The sequence below is a fragment of the Podarcis filfolensis genome, assembly GCF_964270895.1.
Source record: "Podarcis filfolensis genome assembly, chromosome: 16".
NCBI classification, from domain to species: domain Eukaryota; kingdom Metazoa; phylum Chordata; class Lepidosauria; order Squamata; family Lacertidae; genus Podarcis; species Podarcis filfolensis.
Genome location: NC_139620.1, coordinates 28473431 through 28501370, shown reverse-complemented (window position 1 = coordinate 28501370; position 27940 = coordinate 28473431). Strand labels below are relative to the sequence as shown.

The 27940-nt window shown below is 46.1% G+C and overlaps 1 protein-coding gene across 12 annotated transcripts in view; it reads left to right on the top strand.

Moving 5' to 3' along the window:
- Positions 1 to 23887, top strand: part of HIC2 (HIC ZBTB transcriptional repressor 2) — a 143691-nt gene extending 119804 nt beyond the window's left edge. For 11 of the 12 annotated variants that reach the window (XM_083590252.1, XM_083590260.1, XM_083590255.1 and 8 more), the window contains one exon: positions 1540 to 13201. In XM_083590252.1, the coding sequence (XP_083446378.1) occupies positions 1577 to 3298 (1722 nt within the window). In that variant the 5' untranslated portion in view covers positions 1540 to 1576 and the 3' untranslated portion in view covers positions 3299 to 13201. Of the gene's footprint in view, positions 1 to 1539; positions 13202 to 23529 lie in introns of those variants that run through there. The other variant, XR_014542416.1, reaches the window with a different exon arrangement.
- The last annotated feature ends 4053 nt before the right edge of the window (positions 23888 to 27940 follow it).

The window sequence follows — 27940 nt, the reverse complement described above, 5'->3', positions numbered from 1 at the left end:
GTTAATATTCTCCCTTTCATGTGTTTCTCTCTGCACCTCACTTGGGAGTGGGGTGGGCGGTTTGTCCCACCTTTTCTTCCAGCGAGTAAAGGAAGAACAAAGGGAGGGTCTGTCGTTCTACAGCACTCTTGGTAAAGATACCTAGGCATTTTTCTAAGACAGAAATGATAGGAAGTCCAGCTCCTACAACCCTTCCATGCTGCTCATGTAATGACGATTCACTTTGGTTCATTGCAGAGCGCTGTTCTGATATGCAACCCCCAGGATTTGACTAGGTATCAATGCAGATCTTTTCAATTTTTAATATCAGGACTCTGCCATACTGCAGTCCTGGCGGCGTTCCTTGGGGAGGGGGCTGGCAGACTTGAAGATATAGAAGTACTGTGCATGTTTCACAAGAGGGTTCATCCTGCTTTGCTTCAGTGGGCTGGGAAGCACCTTTTATAACCCATCGTAAAGGTCTTGCAAAATGCAGTTCCCTCTTTCTGCTGCACCTTAATTCTGGCTCTCCAAGGCTTGGTTTGGTTTCATTCTTGGATGGTTTGGTTTTGATTACATTTTATGATGCTGCCTTTCCAGCCCCGCCAGGGCCCCAAAGATGGTTCAGAATTAAACCGGTTCATTAGGGTCGGATTTGTTTGTTAGTGTTCATTAGCCTCAGCATTTATAAGCAGGCCAATTTCCCACTATGTTCTGGTAACTGTCTCTAGTAAATCACTGTCAGTGTTTGGTCTTGCGCAGGGGATGTTGTTATGTCTGTTAAGGATAAATGTCTGAGCTGTGGACCAACTGCATCTTGATGGTAACATGCACTCACTTAGATTCATTCATATGGATGCAAAATGGCTGCCCACTGCTTTCCTTCCACCTGGCATCACTGACTCTTCAGGTAGTAAACGCTGATAAATGTGTTTTCAGTTGCAGCAGCTATGCCTTCTAATAGCAAACTCAGCTGGTTGACTTCCTGTCACGCAGGAAGCAAAATGGAACCTTTCTGAAATAGTTGCAGTTTATACATTCTGAGTCCTCTAGATATGCAGAAGACCGTAGGTCTGTGCATTAGAAGAGGGACTTGGGCGCAGGCAAGCCCCACCTGCGATATAACGCCAGGTGAAGGCACCACCATGCTCTGGCTCTGGGCAATGTATCACCCAGGCCTACCATGTATGCCGTTTTGAGCTCCTTGGAGGAGAGGAGGGGTAGAAATGAAATAAATACACTAGCAAGAGAACTACCTACAGGGATGGGAGACCCTCAAGACATGCAGTGTTCTATACTGGGACCCTAAAAGCACCTAATTGTGTATTTAAAAAGATAAATAAAATCTGGGCAGTGTTTGAAATGCATGTAGCACAGGGATGGGAAACCTGTAGCCTTCCAGATGTTTCTATCATCCCTACCAGCCACTGTGGCCAGGGATGATAGCAGTTTTAATCCAGCAACATCTGGAGGGCCACAGGTTCCTTGAGGTAAGAGATGCTGGTGCAAGTGGCCAATGGGCTCACTGTTTCGTTCTGTTTGCTTCTCTCTTTTTTGCAGGTAATAAAGTAAACGTGGAAAGGAAGACAAGGTGGAGATGGAACTGCCAAATCATGCCAAACAACTGCTGCTGCAACTAAACCAGCAACGAGCCAAAGGTTTCCTCTGTGATGTGATCATTGTCGTGGAAAATGCCCTCTTCCGTGCCCACAAGAATATCCTCGCAGCCAGCAGCATGTACTTCAAATCCCTCGTCCTGCACGACAACCTGATCAACCTAGATACCGACATGGTCAACCCCACAGTGTTCCGGCAAATCTTGGACTTTATTTATACTGGGAAGCTCTTAATGACCGACCAGCCTGGTGAACAGAACTTCAATGCTCTCCTCACGGCCGCAAGCTACCTCCAGCTACCCGACCTAGCTGCTCTCTGCAGGAAGAAGCTGAAACGCAACGGGAGGTCCTTCGCTGGCAGGGCCGGCGGCGCCCCCAGCGTCGGGAGACCCCCTCGGAGTCAGAGACTTTCCACTGCTTCAGTCATCACTCGTTATTCAGGGTCAGCCGAGGGGCTGAAGGGCTCTCACTTGAAGGAGATGCCAAAGGGGAAGATCTCGGACGACGAGGTCTTCATCAGCAGCTCCAACCAAGAGAACTCCCATGCCTTGAGTAGGGGGATCGGCAAGAATGGCGGAGACGGGAGCAGCAGCAGTGCGAACGGGAGCAGCGGGGACCAGGAGCTGGGCCTCGACCTGTCCAAGAAAAGCCCCTCGCTTCCCCCGGCACCGTCCCAGGACGACACGCCGCACGGCGAAAGCCAGCGTGGCTCCCCCCGACCTGCCTCAGCCCCTGCAGCCAACAGTGCCTCATCGTTTGACGAGTCCGCCGCCGGAGCCGCGCCCAACCTCCCCGACAACTGCGAACCAATGGAAATGGACTTGAGCGAAGACCGCCAGTCCCTCCCGGAAGGCAGCCAGAGGAAAAGCCTGCGCCATTCGTCGCGCAAGAAGGAGTGGCTCAAGAAAGAGAGCGCCTTCGACAGGAAAGAGGGCGGCAAAGGCGGCGAGGAGAGCGAAGGACTGCCCAATGGGATCCTGATGGGCCCCTTGTGCAAGTCGGCGGAGCGGAGCCTCGGCCTGGGCGCCTACGGGTCGGAGCTGCCGTTCACCTGCAAAGAGGATGTCGAGAACGGGAAGGAGAACAGCGACGACAGCGGGCAGAGCGAGAGCGAGAGTGGCGGGCACACTAGCGCCAACTACGTCTACCGGCAGGAAGGCTACGAGCCGGTGGCCTTTGGGGACAACCTTTACGTCTGCATCCCGTGCGGGAAGGGCTTCCCCAGTTCCGAGCAGCTGAACGCCCACGTGGAGAAACACACCGAGGAAGACCTGTACATCAAGGAGGAAGGGACGTACGACGACAAAGAGGAGGAAGCGGAGGATCTGTCCAACCCCAACCAGCCCTACACCACGGAGTCGCGGCCCTTCAAATGCTCTGTGTGCGAGAAGAGCTACAAAGACCCGGCCACTCTCCGGCAGCACGAGAAGACTCACTGGCTGACGCGGCCTTTCCCATGCAATATCTGCGGCAAGATGTTCACGCAGCGGGGCACCATGACGCGTCACATGCGCAGCCACTTGGGCCTCAAGCCCTTTGCTTGCGAGGAGTGCGGGATGCGCTTTACCCGGCAGTACCGACTGACAGAGCATATGCGCGTCCACTCAGGGGAAAAGCCCTACGAATGTCAGCTGTGTGGCGGGAAGTTCACCCAGCAGCGCAATCTCATCAGCCACCTGCGAATGCATACCTCTCCTACATAAAGCCAAAGACTCTGCAATGAGCTCTGAGCCCACCCGCCATAAACATATACCTTTCCCTAGACTTGCTGCTTTAAAAAAAGAAAGAAAGAAAAAGAAAGAAACAAATAAGGGCCGTTCCCGTCCCTGTTCAGTCATGGGGGGGCCTCAAACAAGCAGAGCTTTATTTCTTTCTCTTCCCCGTCCCCCAAACTCCAAATATACAAAGAAAAGCCAGCCCACAATGAAGCTGCTGTCTCCCCATTTGCGTTTTTCTCCCCCATGCCACCCACCCACCCCTCTTTTTTTCTATGCCGTTGAGGTCAAGAAATGCCACTACTCTGCTTAAGGTTGTGGGGACATCTAGCTTAACTATAAGCCCAGGTGTGGAGAGAAAAGGGGGGGTGAGGTGGAAGAAATTCCTTCCCAGTTGATGCTAATTGGAAATGGCGGCCCAAAGGGGCCGATCCTTGCGATTGGGGTGGGGAGGAAAGACAGGCTGTAAGCTGCTTCACATCCCTCACTTTCCTTTCTTAGCACTTTGGATTTCCGTTTCTAAAACTTGACCCAAGTATTATTCCCCCCCCCCCAATGCAGATGGATGCTGCGTACAGACTTTTCCGGTTCCTGTGGCTCTTTTTCCTAGCCATGGGCCTTAATTTCCTCCCACCCCTTGCTCTCCTAACCATTGACATTGGTTGTTGCCCCTAAAAGCTACCGGTGGGAGCATTTCTTGCCACAGAATCCAATTCGTTTTGTTGTTATTATCGTTATTTTTTCTTTTCTCAGAAAACGCCTCAGAATTTCTTTTATTGGGAAAATTTTGTTGGTGGCCCTGTCAGTTGACCGTCTCTCACATGGGGGAGAGTCTTAATGAATCCTCAATAGTTTTTTGCATGCTTTCAGTCTATGAAAGGTGGCATATTTTTCTTTTCCCCACCATTATTTTTCAGCGATGGAGTTCGGCCTACTTAGCCGTTGCACACCAAACATGTACCTCTTCACCTCCATGTTTTTGTCCTATACCTTAAATTTACTTCAACCTTATCCATGACTGAATGGGAGTCGGGTGCCCCTGGGGAATTTACTTCAGCTGAGCAGGGGTCGTCTTTTATGTTTCTCCCCCCACCCCCCAAAAAACCAATAGTTCGTATGGATATTCTTTGCTTAGAGGTACTTGTTTTATTAAGAGAAAAAAAAGAAAATTGTTAAAACGTTTATGTAATTGTTGGAACTGGAAGGTTTTGAGGTAACTCTTAACATAAGAGCGGGCGCAGGGAGTGGGTTTGATAATAGGCTGGAATTGCTACAAGTTCCTTTAGGTACATCTTTATTTTGTGTGTGTGCGTGTGTGTGTGTGTGTTTAGCTTTTTTCTCCCTCACTAAAGAACGGGTTCGGCCCGTTCCCTTTGCTACCTCTTGAATTCATGAGAACAATAAGATGGTTAGTGAAATATTAGGTGTGGCGTTTTTGTCCCCCTGCCCCTCTTCCTCCCCCCACCCCTTGTAAGTAAGTGTACAAAGTAGAAACTAAATTAAAACGTTTAAGGGATTTTTTTGCCACCTCATCCTACCCTCAAGAAGTCCATTTAAAATGAGCATTTTGAAGCAAACCTTGGCCAAAGACAATAGGTAGATTGCAAGCCAGAAGCCCGAGTGAATAGTGCTGTAGGGGGGCGCTGGCTTTTCACCAAAATTACTGATTTTTCTGTCCATGAGGAAACTTTTTTCTTTTCTTTAAGAGCTTCTGGGCTCTTTCCAGCTTTGTTTTATTGCACCTGGATGCTGTTTTTTTTGTGGGGGGTGGGGGAAAGAATGTCTACTGTCCGTTGCTTTCCTTAACACATCTGGATTAGCAAAAAAAGTGACCATCTGACAGGATAAGGGAACGGCGTTGTAGCAGGCGGCGTTTTCCTAGGATCCAGAGTGCAATAAGAGTGTGTGGGAAGCCCAACCAAAGTGTTTCATATCCTCCCTTTTCGTTGAGGGGGTGGTGGTGAGGGAGATGGCGGGGTGTGTGGTATTTTTCCCCCTGCTCTTTTCATGATGGCGGCGGTGGTAGCCGTCAAGCAAATCTTAAAACGCACGCCACACACGAGTTGGAAAGTTCGGAAGAGCAAACGTTTCCAACAGCCTCTGTAGAAGACTTCACAGCCAACAGCTGCTATAGGTTTTAGAGGAGCGGACAGAGTATATCGCCCGCCATTTTGTGGCCCCTTGACTTTGTTGGCGTGACTTTTTGTGAAAAGCGATGGCTTCCCCACCACCACCACCATTGCCCCCCAGTGTGTTGGGGGGGGGGAGTGCGGTGGTAAAACATTTTTTGCAGTCCCTTTAGAATCATCCTGTCTAAAATTGAGTAAGGTTTACATTTTTTTCCGCTTTAACTTTCTTGCTCAAAACCATTGTTCTCTTTATTATTATTATAATTATTATTATTAATATTATTATTATTATTATTATTGGTAGGGTTCACCAAAGCCCTATGTCTTTTTTTTTCTTCAGAAAAGGAAAAAAATCTTGTGTCTTTTTAAGTTTAGACCAAAAAAAAAAAAGAAAAAAAGTTGAGCATATTCAAATAAAAAACAAAGATAAGCTTTCATTATTATTTTTCTCCCTCTTCCCCCCCCCCAAAAAAAAACACTTTTTTTCCTCTTAAGAAATAGACCGTATAAAGTGTTTTGGGTCACTCAGACCTCCATGCAGGAAAGGCTTCCAGATATCCCTAAACTCTCAACTCCCAGCCAGCAAGGTCAATAATATTGGGTGATGGGAGGTGTAGTCTAGAAATATTTGGAGGGCCACAGATTAAATGCAACCATATTTTGTCTTGTCGTGTTACAAGAAAAGGTTCCTTCCCCATTCCGTATAACTTTGCCTCACGCAATGTCGGGCTACTTTCTAATTCCCTTTTTCTAGTGCCGCCATTTTGATTTTCATGTAGGTTTTGTGAGATGCTAACAGAGCACTGATGTGGAATGATTTGTTCTAAGACCACAACCCCCCCCCCAAAAAAAAAAAAATCATAAGATGCATTTCTTTTCCTTTTTTCTATTAAAAAACAAAACACTACCGTTGGGTTGGATACAGACTTAAGTCATATGGGCCTACTGACCTCAGTAGGACTAAGTCTGGATTCAATCTGCAGTCTGCTTTGTGGGAGGCGATGAAAAAAATAAAATAACGTAGCCTGTAAATCTTCACCTTCAACCCTGTAGGCAACTTGGGAGTTCAGAGCGGGGAGAGGCTTTCCCACTCTGTTTTTAACATCCTTTCGTGTGCTCCAAGCTGCTCACACACATACATGAAATTAAGAGGAAGGTCCTTGCTGACTGTGGAGATCCATAATAAAGACCCACTTAGAGGTTAATGGATTGCAGTGCCCCTGTGTAATAGACCAGACCCAGTTGTGTTGCAGGTGTTAGATTATATGAGATCTGTACTGCACAGCCACCGTAGACGTTCACGTAGAGATACCCATGGTGGATTTGGTGCACATGCCTTGCCAAAGCCAGAAAAAAACTAAACCAGCACCTGTGAATTCATACTTTGAGGGACGTAAGGCCTCGATCGGCGGGGTTGTTCCCCCCACCCAGGAGCCAAAGGGCACAGGTGTTGATTTTTATTTTATTTTATTTTTGAACAGCGCAAACCGACAGGGCTCGGCTCTTCCCCGTCAGCTTCCTTCTCACGTTATCCAGACCCCTTTCCCCACCCTTTCTACTCTTGAGATGCCTTTGGAACCAAGTCCTGAGCCAGTAATCTGGTATCTGAAGCCAAGAGTTGAGATTCACTCTGCTTTTTATTCCTACCTCACCCTCCAAAAAAAAAAAAAAGAAAAGAAAGCAGAATGCCTAACTCTTTCTCGCCACACACACCCTGCTTTTCCTGTTGCAGTTACAAAGCAACAGCGGTTCTCTCCATTCCACGCCGCAGTTTGTGCGAAGGTTTTCCTCTTCCCCGCCCAGCGCACTTTCCTTTCAGCTGGCAATGACCACGATTAAAAATTGCATTAATGCGGCCAAGGCATCGCCCTGGTGGTCAAGACCCGTCCGAGGCGCGACAGACTTTTTTGCTGAGCCAAAGGAGCAAGTGAATTACGAGCGGCTCCTTAACCTTTGTAGCACCCATTCCCACTTTGTGACATTTTTTACCACTCCTTCCCGCCAAGATGTGCGCTTAAAAGTATTCTTTCTGGGAGGCAGGTGCTGCAGGGAATTGCATATTTTGTCTGGTTGTATACATAGCAAGTTGCTGTTTGGTTATTAAATGTCCACCTGTAGTTATCCAAAGAGGAGCTCAAGAGCTGTGGAGAGCAAACTTTCCTATGATCCCTCAAAAAAAATTATTTCATCCAGTAGTTGTTGGGGGTGGGCGAGGGTAGAGGTGTTAGGCTTGATTTGGGTTTCCTTTTGCTAATGGTTTGAAATTTTGGAATCTTGGAAGTTTCAGGACCCATTTGTTGTTGGGTGTGTGTCTCCCCCTCTTGTTCATTAATTATTGTTAAAGGAGCCTCCTTTTTATTTTATTTTTTATTTCTTCCCCTCAGCACTTAACATGACAAAAAGTCTGTGTACAGCGTGAGTATTGTACAAAAATGGGGAGGGGGAGTTTCTCCTTTTTCTTTCCCCCCCTTCATTCCCCCTTTTTTTCGAAAGTAGTTGTATAGAGTTGTGTTCCATATAATACCGAATGATGACTTCTTTCCAAATTGTGACAATAATAATGAAAAAAAAAAAACCGAATAATACTCAAAACTTCAGGGACTGTTCAGGGCTCATTTAGAGGGTCTGAACACTCAACTGCATTTGTACGACATAGTATTGTATCAAGCATTTTCTGTATTTTAATGAAAAAGCAAAACACTAGTTTCATATTTAAGATTTTAAGAGTTTGTTGGGTGGGGTGGGGAAGGAATTACATTTTTTTGGTTCTGTTTTTTGTTTTGTTTTTTTTTGGAGATACAGAACGAGCCTCCTGAGGATTTTCTTTCTTTCTTTTGAAGTGCAGGGGCCTGGCAGCTTGATGATATGCTTTAGTCAGTTTAGATCCAGAATGTTTTCGGAATAACAGGAGAGGAAAATAAAGAATAAAGTAGAAGAAGTTGTATTAAAAATAAAAGAAAAGATAGCTCATACCCAAATCCACAAAACTATTTTTTAAACCAAAGCACATTTTGAAATGAGTATGGAACCTCGCTTGGCTCAGAAAAAAAAAATTAATATATTTATCTCATTGTTTACATAAACTTCTACAGTTACAGACCTCAACAGATCTAGGGGCCAGTCAAAATTAATCTTTGCTTTTTCCATTGGTTTAGCTGTCAAATGGCTTAACACAATTTTGTTTAATGGGGGAGGCATTAAATTAAATATATATGTATTTCTCACCAACTCTGTTTAGGAAGTAATCTGCATTCCACCACATTTTTCGGATGCATCAGGTGTCGGAGGGGTAAAGAGTCACATAGGCCTCACTAGCTGATACCCTGAAAACAGGAAAGAGATTTCCATTCAAAGCAATTCAGGGACAGACAGGATCACGTTGAGGAAGCAGGGAATTTCAGAGAGGCGGGCTTCCATCTGTTAAAGCTGCATTGCATAGGAAGTAATGGCATCCATTGGTGGTTAATACATATGGTGCTGGATTTGAAGGGTTTTGTAAGAAAGGGAAAGAGGGAGATAAAGGATGTGGATGGATATGTCCTCCAGCAATCACATATCTGAGTGGGGATGGTGGGAGCAGCAGATGGTGGAGAAAACCAGGGGGACACTGCCTTTTGGAGGAGGGCAAACAGACGCCTAACGTTAGCCGAGAAGCTGGGCTGCTGTTCTTTTTAGCCCCTGCTAATGGGAAATTGCCAAATATAATATTTATATATGTGTATATCTTTATTCCAGCTGTGGGCTACTCTGAAGAGCCACAATGTTTTCAGAAGACACCAAAGAGCTTCTGACAAGTAGCTTTATCTTAGGGCATTAGCCTCAGAAAGGAGGAAGGGCCTTAGCTGGTCCTGTACCGAAATGTCCACAGGTATTAAAAGGGCTCAGTAATCAAAAGACCAGCCTTGGGCAACCTTTGAGAGGTAGTCTTATCTGGTATGTGCCCTCCCTGGGTTCAGATGCATGGGCGCATATGCCAAAATTGCTTAGATTCCTACCACTTTCTGTTTTTTTTCTTCCTTCTTTTGACGATTTGGATTAATTCACTCCAATGAGGCTTGGGCAGGGATGGGGAGTTGACATGCAAGTCTCCAAATCAGCAAGTCGGCCTGACCCAGTTCTCAGTCTGGTGGGCACTATAGAGGAAGCACACCACTCTCTATCTCAGCGGGGTGTGTTAAATGCCATGGGCCTCTGGGCTACCCAATGTACAACATAGATGAGAAGCCATTTCTTGTCCTGTTTACGGGCCTGGTGTTTCCGTTCCCTCTCTGGTGGTTTGGCCAGACTGTGACCTGAGTAGGCTAGATCCCAAGTTGTAGTGCTCACGAGTGGAAGTGCTCTTTGTATATTCTTGTTTTTTCTAAAGGAAGAAAGAAAAAGGCAATGCAAGACATACAAAAGTATTTCCATGTTTTAAAAAAGGCATGCTTAGTTTTGCATCTTAGATAAAAATGAGAATGATCACCGAAGAACATTTATAATTATGAAGCTCCCACCTTCCAAAATTATACACACTTCTCCACTTGGCATTTTTTGTTTAATTTAGTGCTGTTTTTCCACTTAACGCCAAAGCCACCTCATTATTATTATTATTTTGAGAGAGGGGAAAAAACCTACTTTGGGGTGAGAAGAGGCAGGAGAAGCCTGATGGAAAACAAACAAATTAATTTTGCCTGGTCTTGAATATCTAACAAAGATGGTGCAAACACTATTTGACAGTGTTGTTTTTTGTATCAATATGTATGTGCAGTAATGAATGTATTTATTTCTCAAAATTCTGTATGCACAGTTTTGCAAGGAAAAAAAGAAACTCAGAGCATTTGCAAAAGATGAAAAGATGTGTCCGCAGGGTCTTTGCTACAGGATTTCAAAGAGTAAAAATAAAATAAAAAATGTATTAAAAAGTTTTAAAACTTAAAAAAACAAAAAAGAATCTCAGAGACTCTCAGCATAGCCATAAACCATAGCCTGTGAAGACAATACAAAGACTGGACTTTTGTAGCTTTTTTGCATAGAAGACGGATTTGTTTTGCTGTATTTAAATGTTTCCAGTTACAATGTCATTCTTATACGATTTCCTGTCCTCTTTTTTTCTCTCTCATATGTTTGTGTGTGTGTGTGCGCGTGTGTGCGTGTGCAGATGTATACACGTGCGTGTGTGAGCAAGGATGTCAAGCACTGATTTTGAACAGTGCAGGTCAAAGTCTGGGTTAGCAGTATTTTTATTTTTTACCATGTCACTTCTGTTCTAAAACGCAGGAACGTCAGGCCTGAAAAGGAAACACCTGGGGTATTTGGTGATAGATGACAAAACCTATGATCTGAAGTGGAGCAGCGGTGTGGGACGTGGTCAGGGTTTGATTATCATGGCAAGAAAGAAAAAGAGATAGGTGCAGGCAGTGTGAGCCATGTTCCATGCTGGTGCTTGGATAGGAAAATGTCCCAGCCCATTCCAATGTCTTTCCCTTTTCCTCAGTGTTTACAGTGCAAGCAATAATGGTCAAATATTTTGGCATAGAGATGAGGTTAGCAAAGGGGTGGGGGGAATAGGTTAACAAAGGGGGGAAATGGATTATGCACCATGCTTGTGGATTTTTTGACATGACGCAGCCGCAGTGTTCCCATACTACCACATGCTCAAACATTTCTTGTTATCTGGGACCGTTCCCATCATTTCATAGCACCTGCCCAACCTTTCGCCAAAAGGGACCACAGCTGTTGCGTTAAAGCTCAGGCACTGGGGAGTCTCCTGCCACGTCCCAACAAATTCCAGTTGCCACCAGTCTTTCCCTGCTTGCATCATGCCTTCAAGACGAGAGTTGTCATTCCTTCCGCAGGGCAAAAGCATTATGCAGCGCAAGGATGCTGAGCCTGAGAAATGACCACAAGCCGCCTCTGAGAGCCCTGCCGTTCTAAGTAGGACAAGAAGGGTCTCTGTGAAATGGGAGGAAGTGGCAGTTTAAGGGCCAAGATGGACCTTTTCAGTCAGGTGCTGCTAGGTCTAAAGACCTATGAAGACATCAGAGACACAGTACACAGTGTCCAAAGTAGTGCCAGAACAAGGGCATTGGATACCGCTCGTTATCGGGATGCCCCTTATTTAAAAGGGCAGGGAAGGCACAGCTGGAGGGCCATCTTGGATCATACAAATGCGCTGTGTTTCATCCCGATGGGTGCCCAGCATTAGAAATGTACAAGGACTGTCTAGTCTTTGCCTGCCTGCTTTTTTCCTACTCCAAATTCCCCTCCATCCTGTGCAGGGTTCCAGATGTGTACCTGCTGAGGAGGAAACAGCTGGTGGGGTGAAGCATTAAGCACCCCTCTTCCTTCCGAGGTCCTGTCCACCCATGTGGTTGTTGAGATAAAGTTACGTGCCAGCTGCCACTTCTTTTGAACCTGGAGTTTTAAAAAGCAAACCTTTTTGCGGGGTCTTAAGGCAGTAAGTGGGTGCTGTTTTCCACCCCTACAGGCGTACATTACACAGGCATCTAGGAAATAAAACCCTTTCAATTAGATATATTCAATACACAGTGACATTAAAATCAAGACCACAAAAACCTTACAGCCACTGACTCATTGAACAAGCTGCTTTTCCAACCTGGTGCCTTCCAGGTTTTACGGACTACCAACTCCCATCTGCAGGCCCAAGCACTTGGGAGGGTACCTAGTTGTGGAAGGCTGCCTAACTACTACTAGCTAAACCTCTCGCTCGATGCAACGCTGATTTTTGTCCCAGTCCTTCAGTCCCTCCTGCTGGCCTTCACTCCCATGTACTCATAAGCGCTCAGTTGGGGTGAGTGGGTGGGGGCTGGCTTCTCACGCACAATTCCTGAAATGCTTTCCAAACGAATTATTTTCCTTTCAATGGGAGACGCTCCTAGGATCCGGAGTGAGAATTCCGTGCTGTGCCGGACTTCCTTTCCGAGCTTCATGTGTTAATGGGGAATAATTTCCCCGTTTTTCTACCTCACTCATACCTCCAGTGGATGTTGCAATACTTTTCTTTTCTCTTAACTGTCTTTTAGAACTCTCGGAAAGGATTTGGAGGATGGGAACTTCTTTTTTTAAGGCGTCCCACTCATTCTCTCTGCCCCGCCCCATCCTCTCTCTGCTACCTGTGTTGAACATGTGGTTTGGGTGCACCGACTGCCATGTCTTATATCACAAACAGGATAATGTAAGGTGCTTAGGTTAGCGCAAGGCATGGTGGGAAAAGTCACAACAAGACAGTTCATAGGTTTTGCTCTTGCCAGCAAACGGGAATATATGTCTCGCATTCTGGATGTACACACAACTTATCAGTTGCAAGATAATGGTCGTGAGTTAATAAACCAAGTTTTGGATTATTCAGATTTTTCCCTTCCCTTGGGGAGGGGGAGAGGAAGAGCCACGCTTTAGTGGGTTGTTTTTTAAATTATTATTATTTAAAGTTCAGCTGGGAAAAGCAGTGGTGCATCCCCCTCCCCTGCCTTGTTTAAGCCTTAACTCTCTGCCAGACCAAAAATCCCAGATGTTTCCCTCAGCACGGCTGATGTTCCTCTTGCAATGTTCTGTTGATTTCCTTCAAGAGCTTGAATTCAGGTCAGAGTTGCAGGGTGCTGTGGCTCCAACTCAAGTGTCATATTGGGGAAAATAAAAATAAAAAAACAGAAATTATAATATGATCTCAGCATTCAGAAATTTGCAGTCTTAATGTACAGTGATGAGAAACTGTTATTTTATGAACTTTTCATTAAAAGGTTGATTGAAAATTATAATCTCATTCCTCTTTTGGTCTCTGCATGCTTGCATTTATATTGTTGTTATTTATTTTGTTATTAGTTCTGTTAATTCCAGCATGAAGTCACCGGGTGGGTCTCAACAATGTAAAATGCAACATTAAAAAACAGTTTAAAGCCAAATACAGTCACAAGAATCAGGGGTTTTCTAAATTTTGTGTGTTTGTGTGTGTCACAGACTTGGGTGAAGTGTTTCCTCAGCATTTGGCAAAAACAATAATGGTGCAAGATGTACTTTTGTGAGAAGGGAATTCCACAACTTACGGCTGCCACAGAGAATGCCATCAACCTGGACCACCCCAAACTTCTCAGGGTGGAGAAACTACCAAGAGGCCCCCATCTGCTAATCTTACACCTGAGAAGGGTCTGTAGCGAAGGAGATGATCTTGTGTGAAAGAACACACACAGATCAAGTATTGTGTACGCAGACTCTGCACTCGTTGAATGTTACGTGAAAGTAGCCCCAAGTGTACGACACATTTGTGTACAGTGGTACCTTGGGTTGCATATGCTTCAGGTTACAGACTCCACCGACCCAGAAATAGTGCTTCAGGTTAAGAACTTTGCTTCAGGATAAGAACAGAAATCATGCTCCAGCGGCGCGGCAGCAGCAGGAGGCCCCTTTAGCTAAAGTGGTGCTTCAGGTTAAGAACAGTTTCAGGTTAAGTACGGACCTCCAGAACGAATTAAGTACTTAACCCGAGGTACCACTGTACACAGGTACACGGATTGTAGGCTCACTGAATGCTAACATGTGAACACTTAGAAAAGTGTTTACCCTTTTCCTTCTGATGAAAAAGCTGACGGGAAGCCACATTCTGGAATGTATTTCAAATCCAGATACCCCCCCAAATGCAGAGAAGAGATACCACAATTCAGTGGAAGGCTAAAGTGATTCAAAGCTTTGGGGGGGGGAGGGGGGGAGGCAGCTAAGAGGGAACATAGTAGGGTTATTTAATATGTTGATCATCCTGTCTGGACAAAGCCCAGATCCTAAACTTAATTGGAACAATCCAGGGACTTAAGCTACATTAGTCAAAAAACAACAAATTGAATGCATTATAAACATGCAAGACTAGATGGCACCAGAGAGCAGAAGATTTTTGTATGTGATTTTCCATAGGGGTTCCCCCCCCCCATCTTTTGTTACAACGATCCAATTTCTGACTTATTTATATATATTTTTCCAATGTGTGTCGTTCCACCCCAGGTTGTATACTGAGCAGGTCAAGGCAACTCTGAATTCCTTTTCACTGAAGTGACCTGGAGACATTAAATGTGACGTCCATTATGGGGGAAGATGGAGGCAAAGAGTCTTTCTTGCATTGTCTCCCCACCACTGTTGGACCTTAGGTCTGTGCAACATCCCTGATTTAGGGCCCAAATCAGGTCAAGTCAGGCCCATGGTAACCCAACCCCCATCTGGATCATTAAAGAGCTGGGGGGGGGGGACACACCTTATATATACCTTTTTCCCATTTCCCCTAGTACTGTATTTAAATGTCATCGCCAGCTGCCTCAAGAACTTCAGTTTGTAGGTGGGGTGGAAACACTCCAATAAACTGTTCCCAAAGCTTTGCTTACCACTGCTCATACCGTCCAACATTTCTCCAATTAACATAGGGATGTCCTAACCGTACCCTAAAAGGGAAGCGGGTGGCGCTGTGGGTTAAACCACAGAGCCTAGGACTTGCCGATCAGAAGGTCGGCGGTTCGAATCCCCGCGACGGGGTGAGCTCCTGTTGCTCGGTCCCTGCTCCTGCCAACCTAGCAGTTCGAAAGCACCTCAAAGTGCAAGTAGATAAAGAGGTACCACTCCGGCGGGAAGCAGAAGCGGCTTAGTCATGCTGGCCACATGACCCAGAAGCTGTACGCCGGCTCCCTCGGCCAATAAAGCAAGATGAGCGCCGCAACCCCAGAGTCGGTCACGACTGGACCTAATGGTCAGGGGTCCCTTTACCTTTAACCATACCCTCCCACATTTGCTCATGAAAACAGGGACGTCCTAAGGAAAAGCGCAACATTCCAGGATCAAATCAGAAACCGGGACAGCTTCTTTAAATCTGAGACTATCCCTGGAAAATAGGGACACTTGGATGATCCCACTTAATGGTCTTTCAGTGGCGGGGAGGACTCGTCCTTTAAAATGTGGCAGGTCAGCCTTGGAGCTTGTCAGAGACCCCCTGCCCATTCTGCTGAGTGGGTTCCTGGGCCCACTGAGCATCTACGGTAACTACACCTTGCTTCACTGTTTCCAGGCGTAATGCCCCCCCAACCAACCAACCATCTCCACTGGGTTTGCTGCTTTCCAAACCAGAGCAGCTCCTGTCATATATTCCCCACTTACATTCCCTAAAAGGGCATAAGATCCAAGCGTAATATTTAGAGATGGTTTCCTGTGTTGTAATGCTGGTTAGATGCACTCCCCCCCCCCCCCGCTTCACTTCCAGCCCAGCTGTGTGTAACAATCCTTGACATGCTGCCATGCATCCCCCTGCCTCTTTAAATTCATCCGCTTCCCTTCCTCCCCCCTCCCCCCATCTGCTCCCTCCAAAGCATCCGCAAGGCTGACTATATTTTAAAGTGACCGACTGCAGGAGCTTTGAATTTAGTCTGTTTCGCTGCCGCCGCCGCCCACCCCCCTTCCTGGCAGGTTGCAAAGTCAGCAGCCCTGGTTTAGAAAATCAACTTTATATGTCCTTGGAGATGTGCTTCACCCAACAAGGTTAAAGAGAAGGACAGTGAGGAATGGGGCAGAGAGGGGAGAGGGATGAAAAGCTGATGGGGAAGGGAGAAGGAAGGTGTTTGGCGGAGGACAGGCACCCTGGTTCCCCCTCTATAGGTGTCTCTGCATGTATTTGATTTGATTTGATTTATAGTAATAGTCATATACAGTGGTACCTCGGGTTACATACGCTTCAGGTTACAGGCTCCGCTAACCCAGAAATAGTACCTCGGGTTAAGAACTTTGCTTCAGGATGAGAACAGAAATCATGCTCCGGCAGCAGCGGGAGGCCCCATTAGCTAAAGTGGTGCTTCAGGTGAAGAACAGTTTCAGGTTAAGAACGGACCTCTGGAACAAATTAAGTACGTAACCAGAGGTACCACTGTATTCATAAAAGATACCAGAGTGGTTTATGGCCTGAAACAGCAATGCTTCCAAGTGCCAGTTGCTGGAATCCACAGGGGAAAGAAGATTGCTCTTTTGTTCAGCTCCCTGAAGCTAAACAGATTCCCACAGGCATCTGGTTGGCCACTGTGAGAACAGGATGCTGGACAAGATGGGCCACTGGCCTTATGTTCTTATACAACTATTGTACACAAAGCCACATAAAACAAAGGTTAAAAACAGACATCCGCTAACACACACACACCCTGTCGAAAATTACCTGACTGTTTCACAGGGATCCCTAGGGTGCTGTATTGATTGAATCCTGCTATGAGTAGACCCATGGAAATCTATGCACTTCATTTACTCAGGATCGTTGCTTTCAGTGGGACTGCTCTGATTATGAATGGCATTGGAGGTCACCCATGGCTTGCCCCTTCCCCCTGCCTTTCTAGACCTCAGAGCTTCCCTGCAGGCAAGGCGCTCTTCTCACACAAATGATAACCATCACAAAAATAAGAAGGCTGCAAACCTTCCATTGTGTGCTGCTAGCCTTGATGGCTGCGCTCTGCATCCATGGTCAGAGGCCGCAATGCTCCTGAATGCAAGTTGCTGGAAACCCCAGCAGGGGACAGTGGCATAGCATGGGTTGACAGCGACCGGGGCAAGGCGGGTATTGCACCCCCTGACCTGTGAACCGTGTTCTGCGCTTGCCCCATGGAAGGTGCTAATAGGAGCGGCCAGGGGCCGCCTCTCCACCCCCTGAGAAACTGCCTCACAGGCAGGGCTGCTCTGCCTAATAGGCCTCACAGCCGCCCTCACAAACAGTGGTGCGCTCGCAAGACCACCCTTCGTCCTTCCTGTGCATTTACCTGCATCTTTTGCCTTCACTTTGGCATTGCTTCAATGGGGGCTGCATGCAGTGGGGATGAGAGGGAGGGAAACGGATGGAGTACGCATGCGCATTTAACTGCCTAATGGCGTCCACGTCACCCAAGCGATCGCAGCTGCAGAGATATGAAAAGAAGAGTCGTTCCATTTGTCACTTCCTGGTTCGCATGGAAAAGCCGTTTTCGACAAGAGTCCGGCAATGGAATTGCACAGCTGTACTGAGGCAGCACCAGGTGTAGAAATTGTGTGCCCCTAAGAATTTTGTGTCCAGGGCAATTGCCCCTGTCCCCCCCCCCATGCTATGCCACTGCGAGGGGAGAGTGCTCTGATGCTCAGATCCTGCTTGCATGCTTCCCACAGACATCTGGTTGGCCGCTGTGAGAACAGGATGCTAGACTAGATGGGCAGTAGGCTCTTCTTATGTTCTTGAAAATTGAATTCTTATGAAAATCAGAAATAAATATGCTGAAGATCAATAGGAGTGGGTAGGTTCCCTAAGATGCACTGGGTCCTTTATTACTTGGGGAGGTTTTACTCTGACCTAGTCAAGGGAACAAATCCTTACTACAGGCGCCTCCAGACCTACTATTTATTGGTTAGATTGCACCTGGTCCCTATTGAGCACTCATTCGAAATTGTTTGTGGGGAGGTTATATGAGAATGAACATTCTGCTTGGTTTACTTGTGGGGTGTTTATATGCCTTCGCGATAATCACTCACACATTCCGCAATTTCCAGTGCATTTCCCCCCATCCCTTTCCTATCTGGTATTCTGCAGACCTAGACTTCTCAGCATGTGTGTGGATCACTTTTGCAAAATACGGAGAGTCTGGAGGCTTCTTCAAAAGCACCCTGGTATGTGGTTCCAGCCTCAAAGGCCACGAAACACGGCAATTCCTGCCCCCATTTTCTAGACGTTAGAATGGCGCTGTCGTTTGCAGAACCATCTTCTCCCTACCCCTCTGTTCCTGGTTTTTCTTTTTTTCATTGTGTTTTACTGCGTAAGCATTTCACAAAGGGCTAAAGCGCGCCAGTCACTTGGCATTGGAATGTCAGCTGTTTTAAAGAGAGCCTATTTACTACCCTTGCCATTTCATCCCAGACCTTTTTTCTCTCTTCCCCAGCCCCGTTTTCCCCGTGATCTATAGCACACCGGGGCTTGCTTTCTTCCTAGACCTGTTTAGTTTCAGTGTGTCTAGCCTGTGTGCGTATGAAGTGTGGCATTCTTGCCCTCCATCCTTTGATGGACCCCCTCCCCTCCACCAGCCCATATCAGATAAATCTCTCTTCCCCCAAGGCTCCTGGGCTTGGCCTTGCTGGTATTTTTCCTTTCCTGTTGAGCAACGTCCAGTGACTTCTCCTCCTCCTCCTCCTCCTCCTCCTCACAGTCACATCTTTTTACAATCCACATTTTACAATCCTCTTTGGTATACTGTTCTCCATCCCACTTGCCCGGCTGCCAGTTCCCGGCATCAGCATGAGGTCACGGTTGGCTCACGGGTGTCACACGATGTCTTCAAAGATGCTTTTTGGAACGGGTTCCTCTTTGGGGATTAAGGCCGCAGATGGAGCCTTATCGACATTCCACTGTGCGAATCGGCACGAGGGGGACAGGAAGAGCAACAGGCCCCTGTGATGGGTCTTGGGCGTGGCGGGGAACATCCAAAGGGAGATAATATGGAATTTGGCTGAGCTGGTGGTTTAAATGAGTGTCAGAAGGGAGCCAAGAGTTGTGCCAGTGGGACAGAGGCAAGGAATGCGTCAGAGCCCGGAAGGGTGCTGTTTTCCGGTGAGGTCCCAACCCAGAAAGCCTTTTCTCGCGCTTCCTTTTTTTTTTTTTTTTTTTAGAATAATATTTATTACTTTTGGAGTTTACAAAAAACAAAAGGGAAAAAAAGGAAAAATACAAGAAAGAGAAAAAAGAAAAACACAAAGACAATACAATACAATATATGAACAATACAAACCCAACCTAAACCCATTAAACTAAACACATACATGAAATAAAACAAGAACAATTAAAAAACATCCCTCCTTTTCCATGCTCTATCCTTCATTCCCTTGTTTCCTCGACTTCCTCACACCTCCCTTTTTGTATCCCACTTCTAATATTTGTTTCAGCAAATCCTTTCCATCGTTCTCTATTTTCTGTCATCTTATCAATAACATATTCTTTGACCTTATTTCCCATTAAGGGTAAATTACTTATATGTACTTAACTCCTTATATCAATTCTGCTAAATCCATAAAATGTCATTCCATCATTTTTCTAACAGTCGTTACTTTAACAATATTTCTAAATAAAGGCTTTAAATTGTCCAATAATCTTCCACTATCTCCTCTCCCTGGCTTCGGATTCTGCCAGTCCTTTCCGTCAGTTCCATATAGTCTATCAACCTCGCGCTTCCTGTCTAGGAGTGTTTCAGGGATCAGGGATCAGACAAAGAGAACTCTGCCAACCCAGAGCCTAAGAATACAACCCAGAGCTCTAAGCTACAATTCTGCAACTCCTCATGTGGGTGCAAGTCAGGCGATTGGGACATCTGCCTCAGAATTGTCTACACAGATCAGTAGCAGCTTCTCAGGTTTTTAAGCCTGGGCAATACAGTCGTACCTTGGAAGTCGATCAGAATCCGTTCCAGAAATCTGTTCAACTTCCAGAATGTTTGACTTCCAAAATGCAGCTTCTGATTGGCTGCAGGAAGTCCACATCATGGTAACGGTTTCATAATATTCAACATAATCATTATTATTATTATTATTATTATTATTAATATACCGCCTTATACCTGGAGGACTCGGGGTGGTTCACAGAACAAGATCAACATAAAACACTACAATATATATAATCAAAATAATAGCAACAACCCAATAACACACACACACACACCCCACACACACAAAGGAGGCACATTTTAAAGGGCATAGGATGTAAATCAGGTCAACCAAAGGCCTGGTTAAAAAGGAACATTTTTGCTTGGCACCTAAAGGTGTATAATGAAGCTGCCAGGCAAACTTCGCTGGGGAGAGCATTCCACAGACAGGGAGCCACTGCAGATAAGGCCTGTTCTCGTGTTGCGACCCCCCCCCCCGACCTTTCAAGGAGGAGGCACATGAAGAAGGGGCTCAGAAGATGATCTCAGGGTCTGGGTAGGTTCATATGGTCCTGAGCGGTTTATTTCTTTAAAAAAAAATAAATTTTTATTGATTTTCCAACATATATTAAAACACAATACAATACAGCTAACAACACATAAACAAACAAACATATAAACACGTATAATTTCATAACCTCTTTTTCTTAGACCTTATTTCAACGTCTTCCCCATACCTCCCTTTTCTGCATCCCTGTTTTAAACTTTTCCAGCAACCCCTAATTTCAATTACTTATAATTCACTTTCTTTAATCTTTTTTCTCTTACCCAATTATTTGTCACTGCAATTCTGTTTTACATTACCCATGACATTTTAGCACTCATTAATTTTACAACAGTTCTTAAGATAAAATTTAAATTTCTTCCAATCTTCTTCCACCGTCTCTTTCCCTTGGTCACGGATTCTGCCAGTCATCTCAGCCAGTCCCATATAGTCTATCACCTTCGTCTGCCACTCTTCCAGCGTGAGTAGTTCTTGTGTCTTCCAATACTTTGCTAAAAGAACTCTTGCTGCTGTTGTAGCATACATAAAGAACGTCCTATCTTTTCTTGACACCAATTGGCCCACCATGCCCAGGAGAAAGGCCTCTGGTTTCTTGTGAAAGGTACACTTAAGTACCTTCTTAATTTCATTATAGATCATTTCCCAGAAGACCTTGATCCTTGGGCACGTCCACCAAAGGTGGTAGAAAGTACCTTCAGTTTCATTACATTTCCAGCATTTATTATTGGGCGGTCCTGAGTGGTTTAAGGCTTTATAGAGGAAAACCAGCACTTTGAACATGGCAATATATCACGAATCATGATGTATGCGTGTGTAAAAAATTTGTGATATGGGGGAAACCAAGAAGCCAGTTACCTCTCCTCTCATTATTCCTTCTGCCCCTGTTGCTTTGTACTATAAAATAACATTTGTAACAATATGTTATAGTAAATAAAATTGTATCAGTTTTAGACCCCTAAGTAGCAGGTTCCGGGGCATTACCCCATTCACTTCTACATAGTTACACCCTTATTTCAGACATCGTGATATATTGATATATCGTGATGTTTAGTTGTGGGTATATCCCAATGTTGAAGGCCATACATCGCTCCGCTCTAACAGACATCATGATAGATAATTTAAAACACAGCAAGGAGGTTGCATTCCCTCACCGCATCTCGAGTTGGCCATGGGAGAGGGTTAGGTCGGTGAGCAGAGGAAGAGGCTTTCAGGTCAGAGAGCGCTTTTCCAGGTATGCACACATTTCTTGCCCCCATCACTATTGCCTCTTGTTTTGGAAATTAGGAACCATTTCCCGAGACATTTGTGGTCACCGGAGGCTCTGTGCTGAATCCAATTGTTTTGTTTGACTGGCAGTGGCTGGTGGCCAGAGGCAGCTGCTCCCCTTCTCCACCCCCGCAGCCAGAGGCCAACACGGAGGAATTGCACAACACAAACTTGATCTGTATTTTCCACTGTTTTTTGCCTGGCAAAACAGTCTTCCTCCCCCTCCCCTTTCCCCCTTTTCTCCTCCGTACAGCTGTTTTCCATCTATGTTCAGGAAACATACATCTTTTTTCTTTCGTTTTTTAAAAATAAAACCCCTCTCTCCCTCTGTTTTGTGCCTCTTGGGTCCTGCTTTATGAGAAAAATCTCATCCAGGATGTTGGGGGGTGGGGAGATTGGCGGGGTGCGGCGGGGGCAGTCTATGCCACGAGGAAGTAGCTGCGAAATAACTTTAGGTTCCTGGAGGCGATGATGCCAAGGGGCTGCCTCTATCCGCAAAGGCCCAGGTGAGCCAGAGGTCACAAAAGCTCCGTTGGTCTGTTAGGATGCTGGAAGGCGGATGGCATGCAAGCGTCCACCTTCTCGCTGCTGTTTCCCCTCCAAGCTATCTTTCAACAGCATCCCATCTCGAGTCAAGCAAATGGTGTGCGTTTTCCCTCTCCTTCCCCTCTTCCCCCAGCCTTTCTCAAGCTGTAAAACTCTGTGGGAAGGACAAGAGCTCAAGGCAAGACGTAAGCACTTGCGCTATCTGCAAAGGCCTCGCCCATCTGGACTGCTTTCTCCTGAGAGGTGGTCAAGGCTGTGTAGGGATCTGTGTGTGTGTGAGTCTGTCAATGGAAGCTGGGTGTCGGAAGATTCAGGAGAGATAAAAGAAAGGACTTATTCACACAGACCTGTAATAAACAAAATCTGCCCTTATTCCCTTATGGGGGACACAAGAGCCCTTATAGAGTCCGTTGTAGGTTCTCCATCGGTCGGAGAAAATAACAGAGGCCAACCAGAGAATATTGAGAAGCAAAGCAGCTAGTAAGCCTGATCTTTATTGAACTGTTGCAACAGGGTGCTCCCTTCACACGCAGGAGGACGGAGGAGGACCCAGAACCAAGGTGTGCCTGTCCTTGTTGTTGTTGTTTAGTCGTTTAGTCGTGTCTGACTCTTTATGACCCCATGGACCAGAGCACGCCAGGCACTTCTGTCTTCCACTGCCTCCCGCAGTTTAGTCAAGCTCATGCTGGTAGCTTCGAGAACAGTATCCAACCATCTCGTCCTCTGTCGTGCCCTTCTCCTTGGCCTCAGTCTTTCCCAACATCAGGGTCTTTCCCAGGGAGTCTTCTCATGAGGTGGCCAAAGTATTGGAGCCTCAGCTTCACAATCTGTCCTTCCAGTGAGCCCTAAGGGCTGATTTCCTTCAGAATGGATAGGTTTGATCTTCTTGCAGTCCATGGGACTCTCAAGAGTCTCCTCCAGCACCATAATTCAAAAGCATCAATTCTTCGGCGATCAGCCTTCTTTATGGTGTGCCTGCCCGTACATAGACATTTTAAATTGCCTTCCCTGGAGCTCAAGACCACTCCCCACAAACATCATACCTACATCACAGAAAAGGTGGTCTACAACAGAAATTTGAATGTTGTTGTTTTTCCTATCTGTCAGGTTATTGGATAATGCCTTATCTGATTGCCTTTCCTGGTAGTCTGGCCATTCCTTTGAGACGGTGATTTCCCAACTCCTGAGACAATGGGAAGGTTCCCTCACCCCCTCCCTCCTTGCAGAGAAAACATTTGGTCAGTTTGGGAGTCAAAATGCTTTCAGGGCAGTCTTCCTGTGCTGCTCCAGACATGTGGTCCACATATCTATGTACGTGCTTGGTTGGTACATTTATTTCAGAGCATAGTTAAACCACGGAACTGACTCCCACAGGAGGCAGAGACGGCCATGACAAATTCATGGAGGAGAGGGCTGTCAAAGGCTACTAACCATGATGCACAGCTGGACGCAGCAATGCTTCTGGATCCCAGTTGCTGAAAACCACAGAAATCTGGGGTTAAATCCTGCTTGCTGGTTTCCCACAGTCATCTGGCTTGCCCTGCAACAATAAGATCCTGAACGAGACGGGCCATTGGCCTGCTCCACAATACTTTTCTGAATTCAGTTTCTCAATTTTCTAATATTAACTTGAGTTCTCCAATCAATTATATTCTTAAAATACTCAAGAACGTTTGCCAGTATTTTAGTGTGGCTTTTTTTCCAAATAAACACATTTTTTGCATGTGGTTTTGACTGATCTGCACTTTTGCAAGTGAATTTCAATACCTATTTCTCCCTTCCCATATCCCCTATTCCCTATCTTGGTACTGTGCCCACATGCAGACTCCATAGTTTCATGATCAAACATTGCACCCCTACACCTCCCAGCCCACTGCAATCCAGCTTGCTTTGTATACTATGTTCTGTTATAGATTTAAAGCTCACACACAATGTTGTGACATTTTGGTTGGCTTAAGGTGGATTTTGCCTATTCTTTTCTTGTTGGACAACACAACTGCTGTTTACTTTTTGAATAGTTTTATTGCCTGTTTCCAATAAGATCAAAACAGACACTGGACACTCCACCCAGCTACAACAAAGTACAGCACCACCTAGTGACTATACCCTAGGATGGCACTATCCACACACCCATTTTGTACAAACAAGGCAATTTCCAAAGCTGGATCAACCTTTCGTGGGAGTCCTAGTATTGCTTCTGTGCATACTTTGGTGTGGCTAGCCATTCCTTCAAGCCTTTGTGATCTAGGGAAGTGGTGAAGAAATGTTCTTGAGCAATGAGGTGCATGGTAAAAGGAGATGTCTGCTTACTAGATACACCGCAAGTCGGTGGTGCCATCGAGATAAGACAGTAGGGATAGCTTACTTCAAAACATGGTAAATGAAGTAATACAGATTGTAATCTGAACACACACCCATGGCCCCCAAAGTCTGTTAAGGGATGGGCAAATATATCCATGTTAGTTTCTTTCAGTTTCTCACTTTTCTCGTCTGGTTCAACTCTCCACATTTCCACGTCAGTTTGCAGCCTTAAAAAGAAAAGGCTGCTTCTGAAAACTCAGGAGTATTTTTGTGCAATGTCCATTCTCTGTACACATTTTATATGCAGTTTTGCCCAATATACACATTTATGCAAAAACAGCTTTCAGAAATGCAATGGGTCTTTGTATGTTATCTTCATGGATGTATTTGCATATTTTACCTTATTAGATGCATTTTTGTACCCATTACGTGGCTGGGGAACAGCACTGAAAAATTCGGAGGACAATTTTCAAAGGATGGGTACCTTCTGATTTGTGTATCCCGCCCCCACCCCGTATGGTGCCAATGTGGTAAATTCGTCATCAAACATGAACAGAATTTAATTTCTTCCCCCACCCTTTGTCCAGAGTTTAAAATTTATTGTTGTTTAGTCGTGTCCGACTCTTCGTGAGCCCATGGACCAGAGCATGCCAGGCACTCCTGTCTTCCACTGCCTCCCGCAGTTTGGTCAAATTCATGCTGGTAGCTTTGAGAACACTGTCCAACCATCTCGTCCTCTGCCGTCCCCTTCTCCTTGTGCCCTCCATCTTCCCCAACGTCAGGGTCTTTTCCAGGGAGTCTTCTCTTCTCATGAGGTGGCCAAAGTATTGGAGCCTCAGCTTCACGATCCGTCCTTCCAGTGAGCACTCAGGGCTGATTTCCTTAAGAATGGAGAGGTTTGATCTTCTTGTAGTCCATGAGACTCTCAAGAGTCTCCTCCAGCACCAGAATTCAAAAGCATCAATTCTTCAGTGATCAGCCTTCTTTATGGTCCAGCTCTCACTTCCATACATCACTACTGGGAAAACCATAGCTTTAACTATACGGACCTTTGTTGGCAAGGTGATGTCTCTGCTTTTTAAGATGCTGTCTAGGTTTGTCATTGCTTTTCTCCCAAGAAGCAGGCGTCTTTTAATTTCGTGACTGCTGTCACCATCTGCAGTGATCATGGAGCCCAAGAAAATAAAATCTCTCACTGCCTCCATCCATGACCGCACTTGTTCACCACAACCTACTTGCCTCCATGTTTATGCCTTTGGGCCTTCTAAACTAGGAACTGAGAACTTGTGACTTCAGCTGATGCTGGTCTACAACTCCCAGAATCCCTGGCTGTTGGCTGTACAGGCTGGGCCTGATGGGAGTTGTTTTCCAAAGCAGCTGGAGGGCACCAGGTTGGGTAAGGCTGACCGGTATTGCCATAATGTCTCCAAGAAACTGAGAAAATCATCAACCTGTCCCTCAAACCTGGCACCAGGTCTGACTTCTCTGCAGTTTCTTTGCCTTGAAAAATGATGAAGGAAGAGGCTATGTCCACACAATACACTCAAGAGACTTTCGATGTGCATTTAAACCACATGCGGCTCCAGTTCTCACGATTCTTTGGGGAGTGCAAGGAAATGTTCTTCAAATATACGGTGTGGATGCAACCCCAGTCGATACCCTCGCCTCTTCCCTTCCCTTGAAGGAAGTCGGGCATTGTTGCTAAACCTCTCCATTGACGGAGAAGAGCTTTTGAACGTTTGAGCAAGACCCAAGGCTCGTTTCTTCACAGGAGTGGATGTGGCTTTTGGGAGGCCGTGAAGGGGTAGCAAAAACAGGATGCTTCCTCCTGGAGCATTATGCTGGATGAAACGCGGGCTCCCTCGCCTCCGGAAAACCAGCCAGGGTGGAAACATGACAGATTACTTAATTCTTGTTTCATGCTTTGATGGAAGGAGAGACGTTTCCTAATGCACCCTCCGGGGGGGATCTCACCTAACCCGGAGGGAAATAAATGCAAGCATTGCTCATTTGCACACCTGTGTTTTGTTTGGGTTTTTCATTTCAATGCATTTAGAAATACCCATTGGACTGGGCTGCAAGCTGTTTTAGCAAACAGTGCTCAAACCAGCTGGACCTGCAAGCAAATGTTGTAGTGCAGACTGCTTCTGTTCTGGGATTCTAACCAATTCTGCCCTTTCCCAGGAAACTCTATTCCAGCCCCTGCCCTCCCGCAATTATCAGAGTGCTGTTTTGGGGGGACAGGAGGCGGGCAGGTGTGGAGGATTCCCTGGTCCTGAATGGGGTAACTGTGCCCCTGAAGGACCAGGTGAGCAGCCTGGGAGTCATTTTGGACTCACAGCTGTCCATGGAGGCACAGGTCACTTCTGTGTCCAGGGCAGCTGTTTACCAGCTCTATCTGGTACGTAGGCTGAGACCCTATTTGCCTGCGGACTGCCTCGCCATATGGTCTCGCATGCTCTGGTTATCTCCCGCTTGGACTACTGCAATGTGCTCTACGTAGGGCTACCTTTGAAGGTGACCCGGAAACTACAACTAATCCAGAATGCGGCAGCTAGACTGGTGACTGGGAGTGGCCGCCAAGGCCATATAACACCGGTCCTGGGAGATCTGCATTGGCTCCCAGTACGTTTCCGAGCACAATTCAAAGTGTTGGTGCTGACCTTTAAAGACCTGAATGGCCTCGGTACAGTATATCTGAAGGAGCGTCTCCACCCCCATCGTGGACACTCCACCCCCATCCACCCGGACACTGAGGTCCAGCACCAAGGGCCTTCTGGCGGTTCCCTCACTGCGAGAAGCCAAGTTACAGAGAACCAGGCAAAGGGCCTTCTCGGTAGTGGCACCCGCCCTGTGGAACGCCCTCCCACGGATGTCAAAGAGAACAATAACTACCAGACTTTTAGAAGACATCTGAAGGCAGCCCTGTTTAGGGAATCTTTTAATGTTTGATGTATTGCAATATTTTAATATTTTTTGGGAAGCCGCCCAGAGTGGCTGGGGAAGCCCAGCCAGATGGGTGGGGTATAAATAATAAATTATTATTATTATTATTATTATTATTATTATTATTATTATGCCTTTAAAAGGCAGCTGTGTGGACAAAATTGTCTGCTGCGCAAGCAGGTGTGCAATTCATTGGGCAAGGGGGAAGAAAACATCCCTGCCTCGCTTTTGGGGGGAGGGAGATGTGTCTGTGGAGCATGGCCACAAGGAGACATTTGTGGGTCACCAGATCTTTGCAGCTGTGCAATCCCATCATGTCTCTCAGGTGGAACTGACTATTCTTTTCAATCCGCACCTGAGCACATCGTTTCTTTGCCAAGCCTCCAGCCCGGAGGTAAATTCTCTCCTCTTCTTCTTTTTTTCTTTTGCTGTCAAACTGAAAGGCTTGCTTACCCCGCCTTTCCACTCGTTTTTCTGGCTTTACTGCTCTCCCAGACGGACCTAT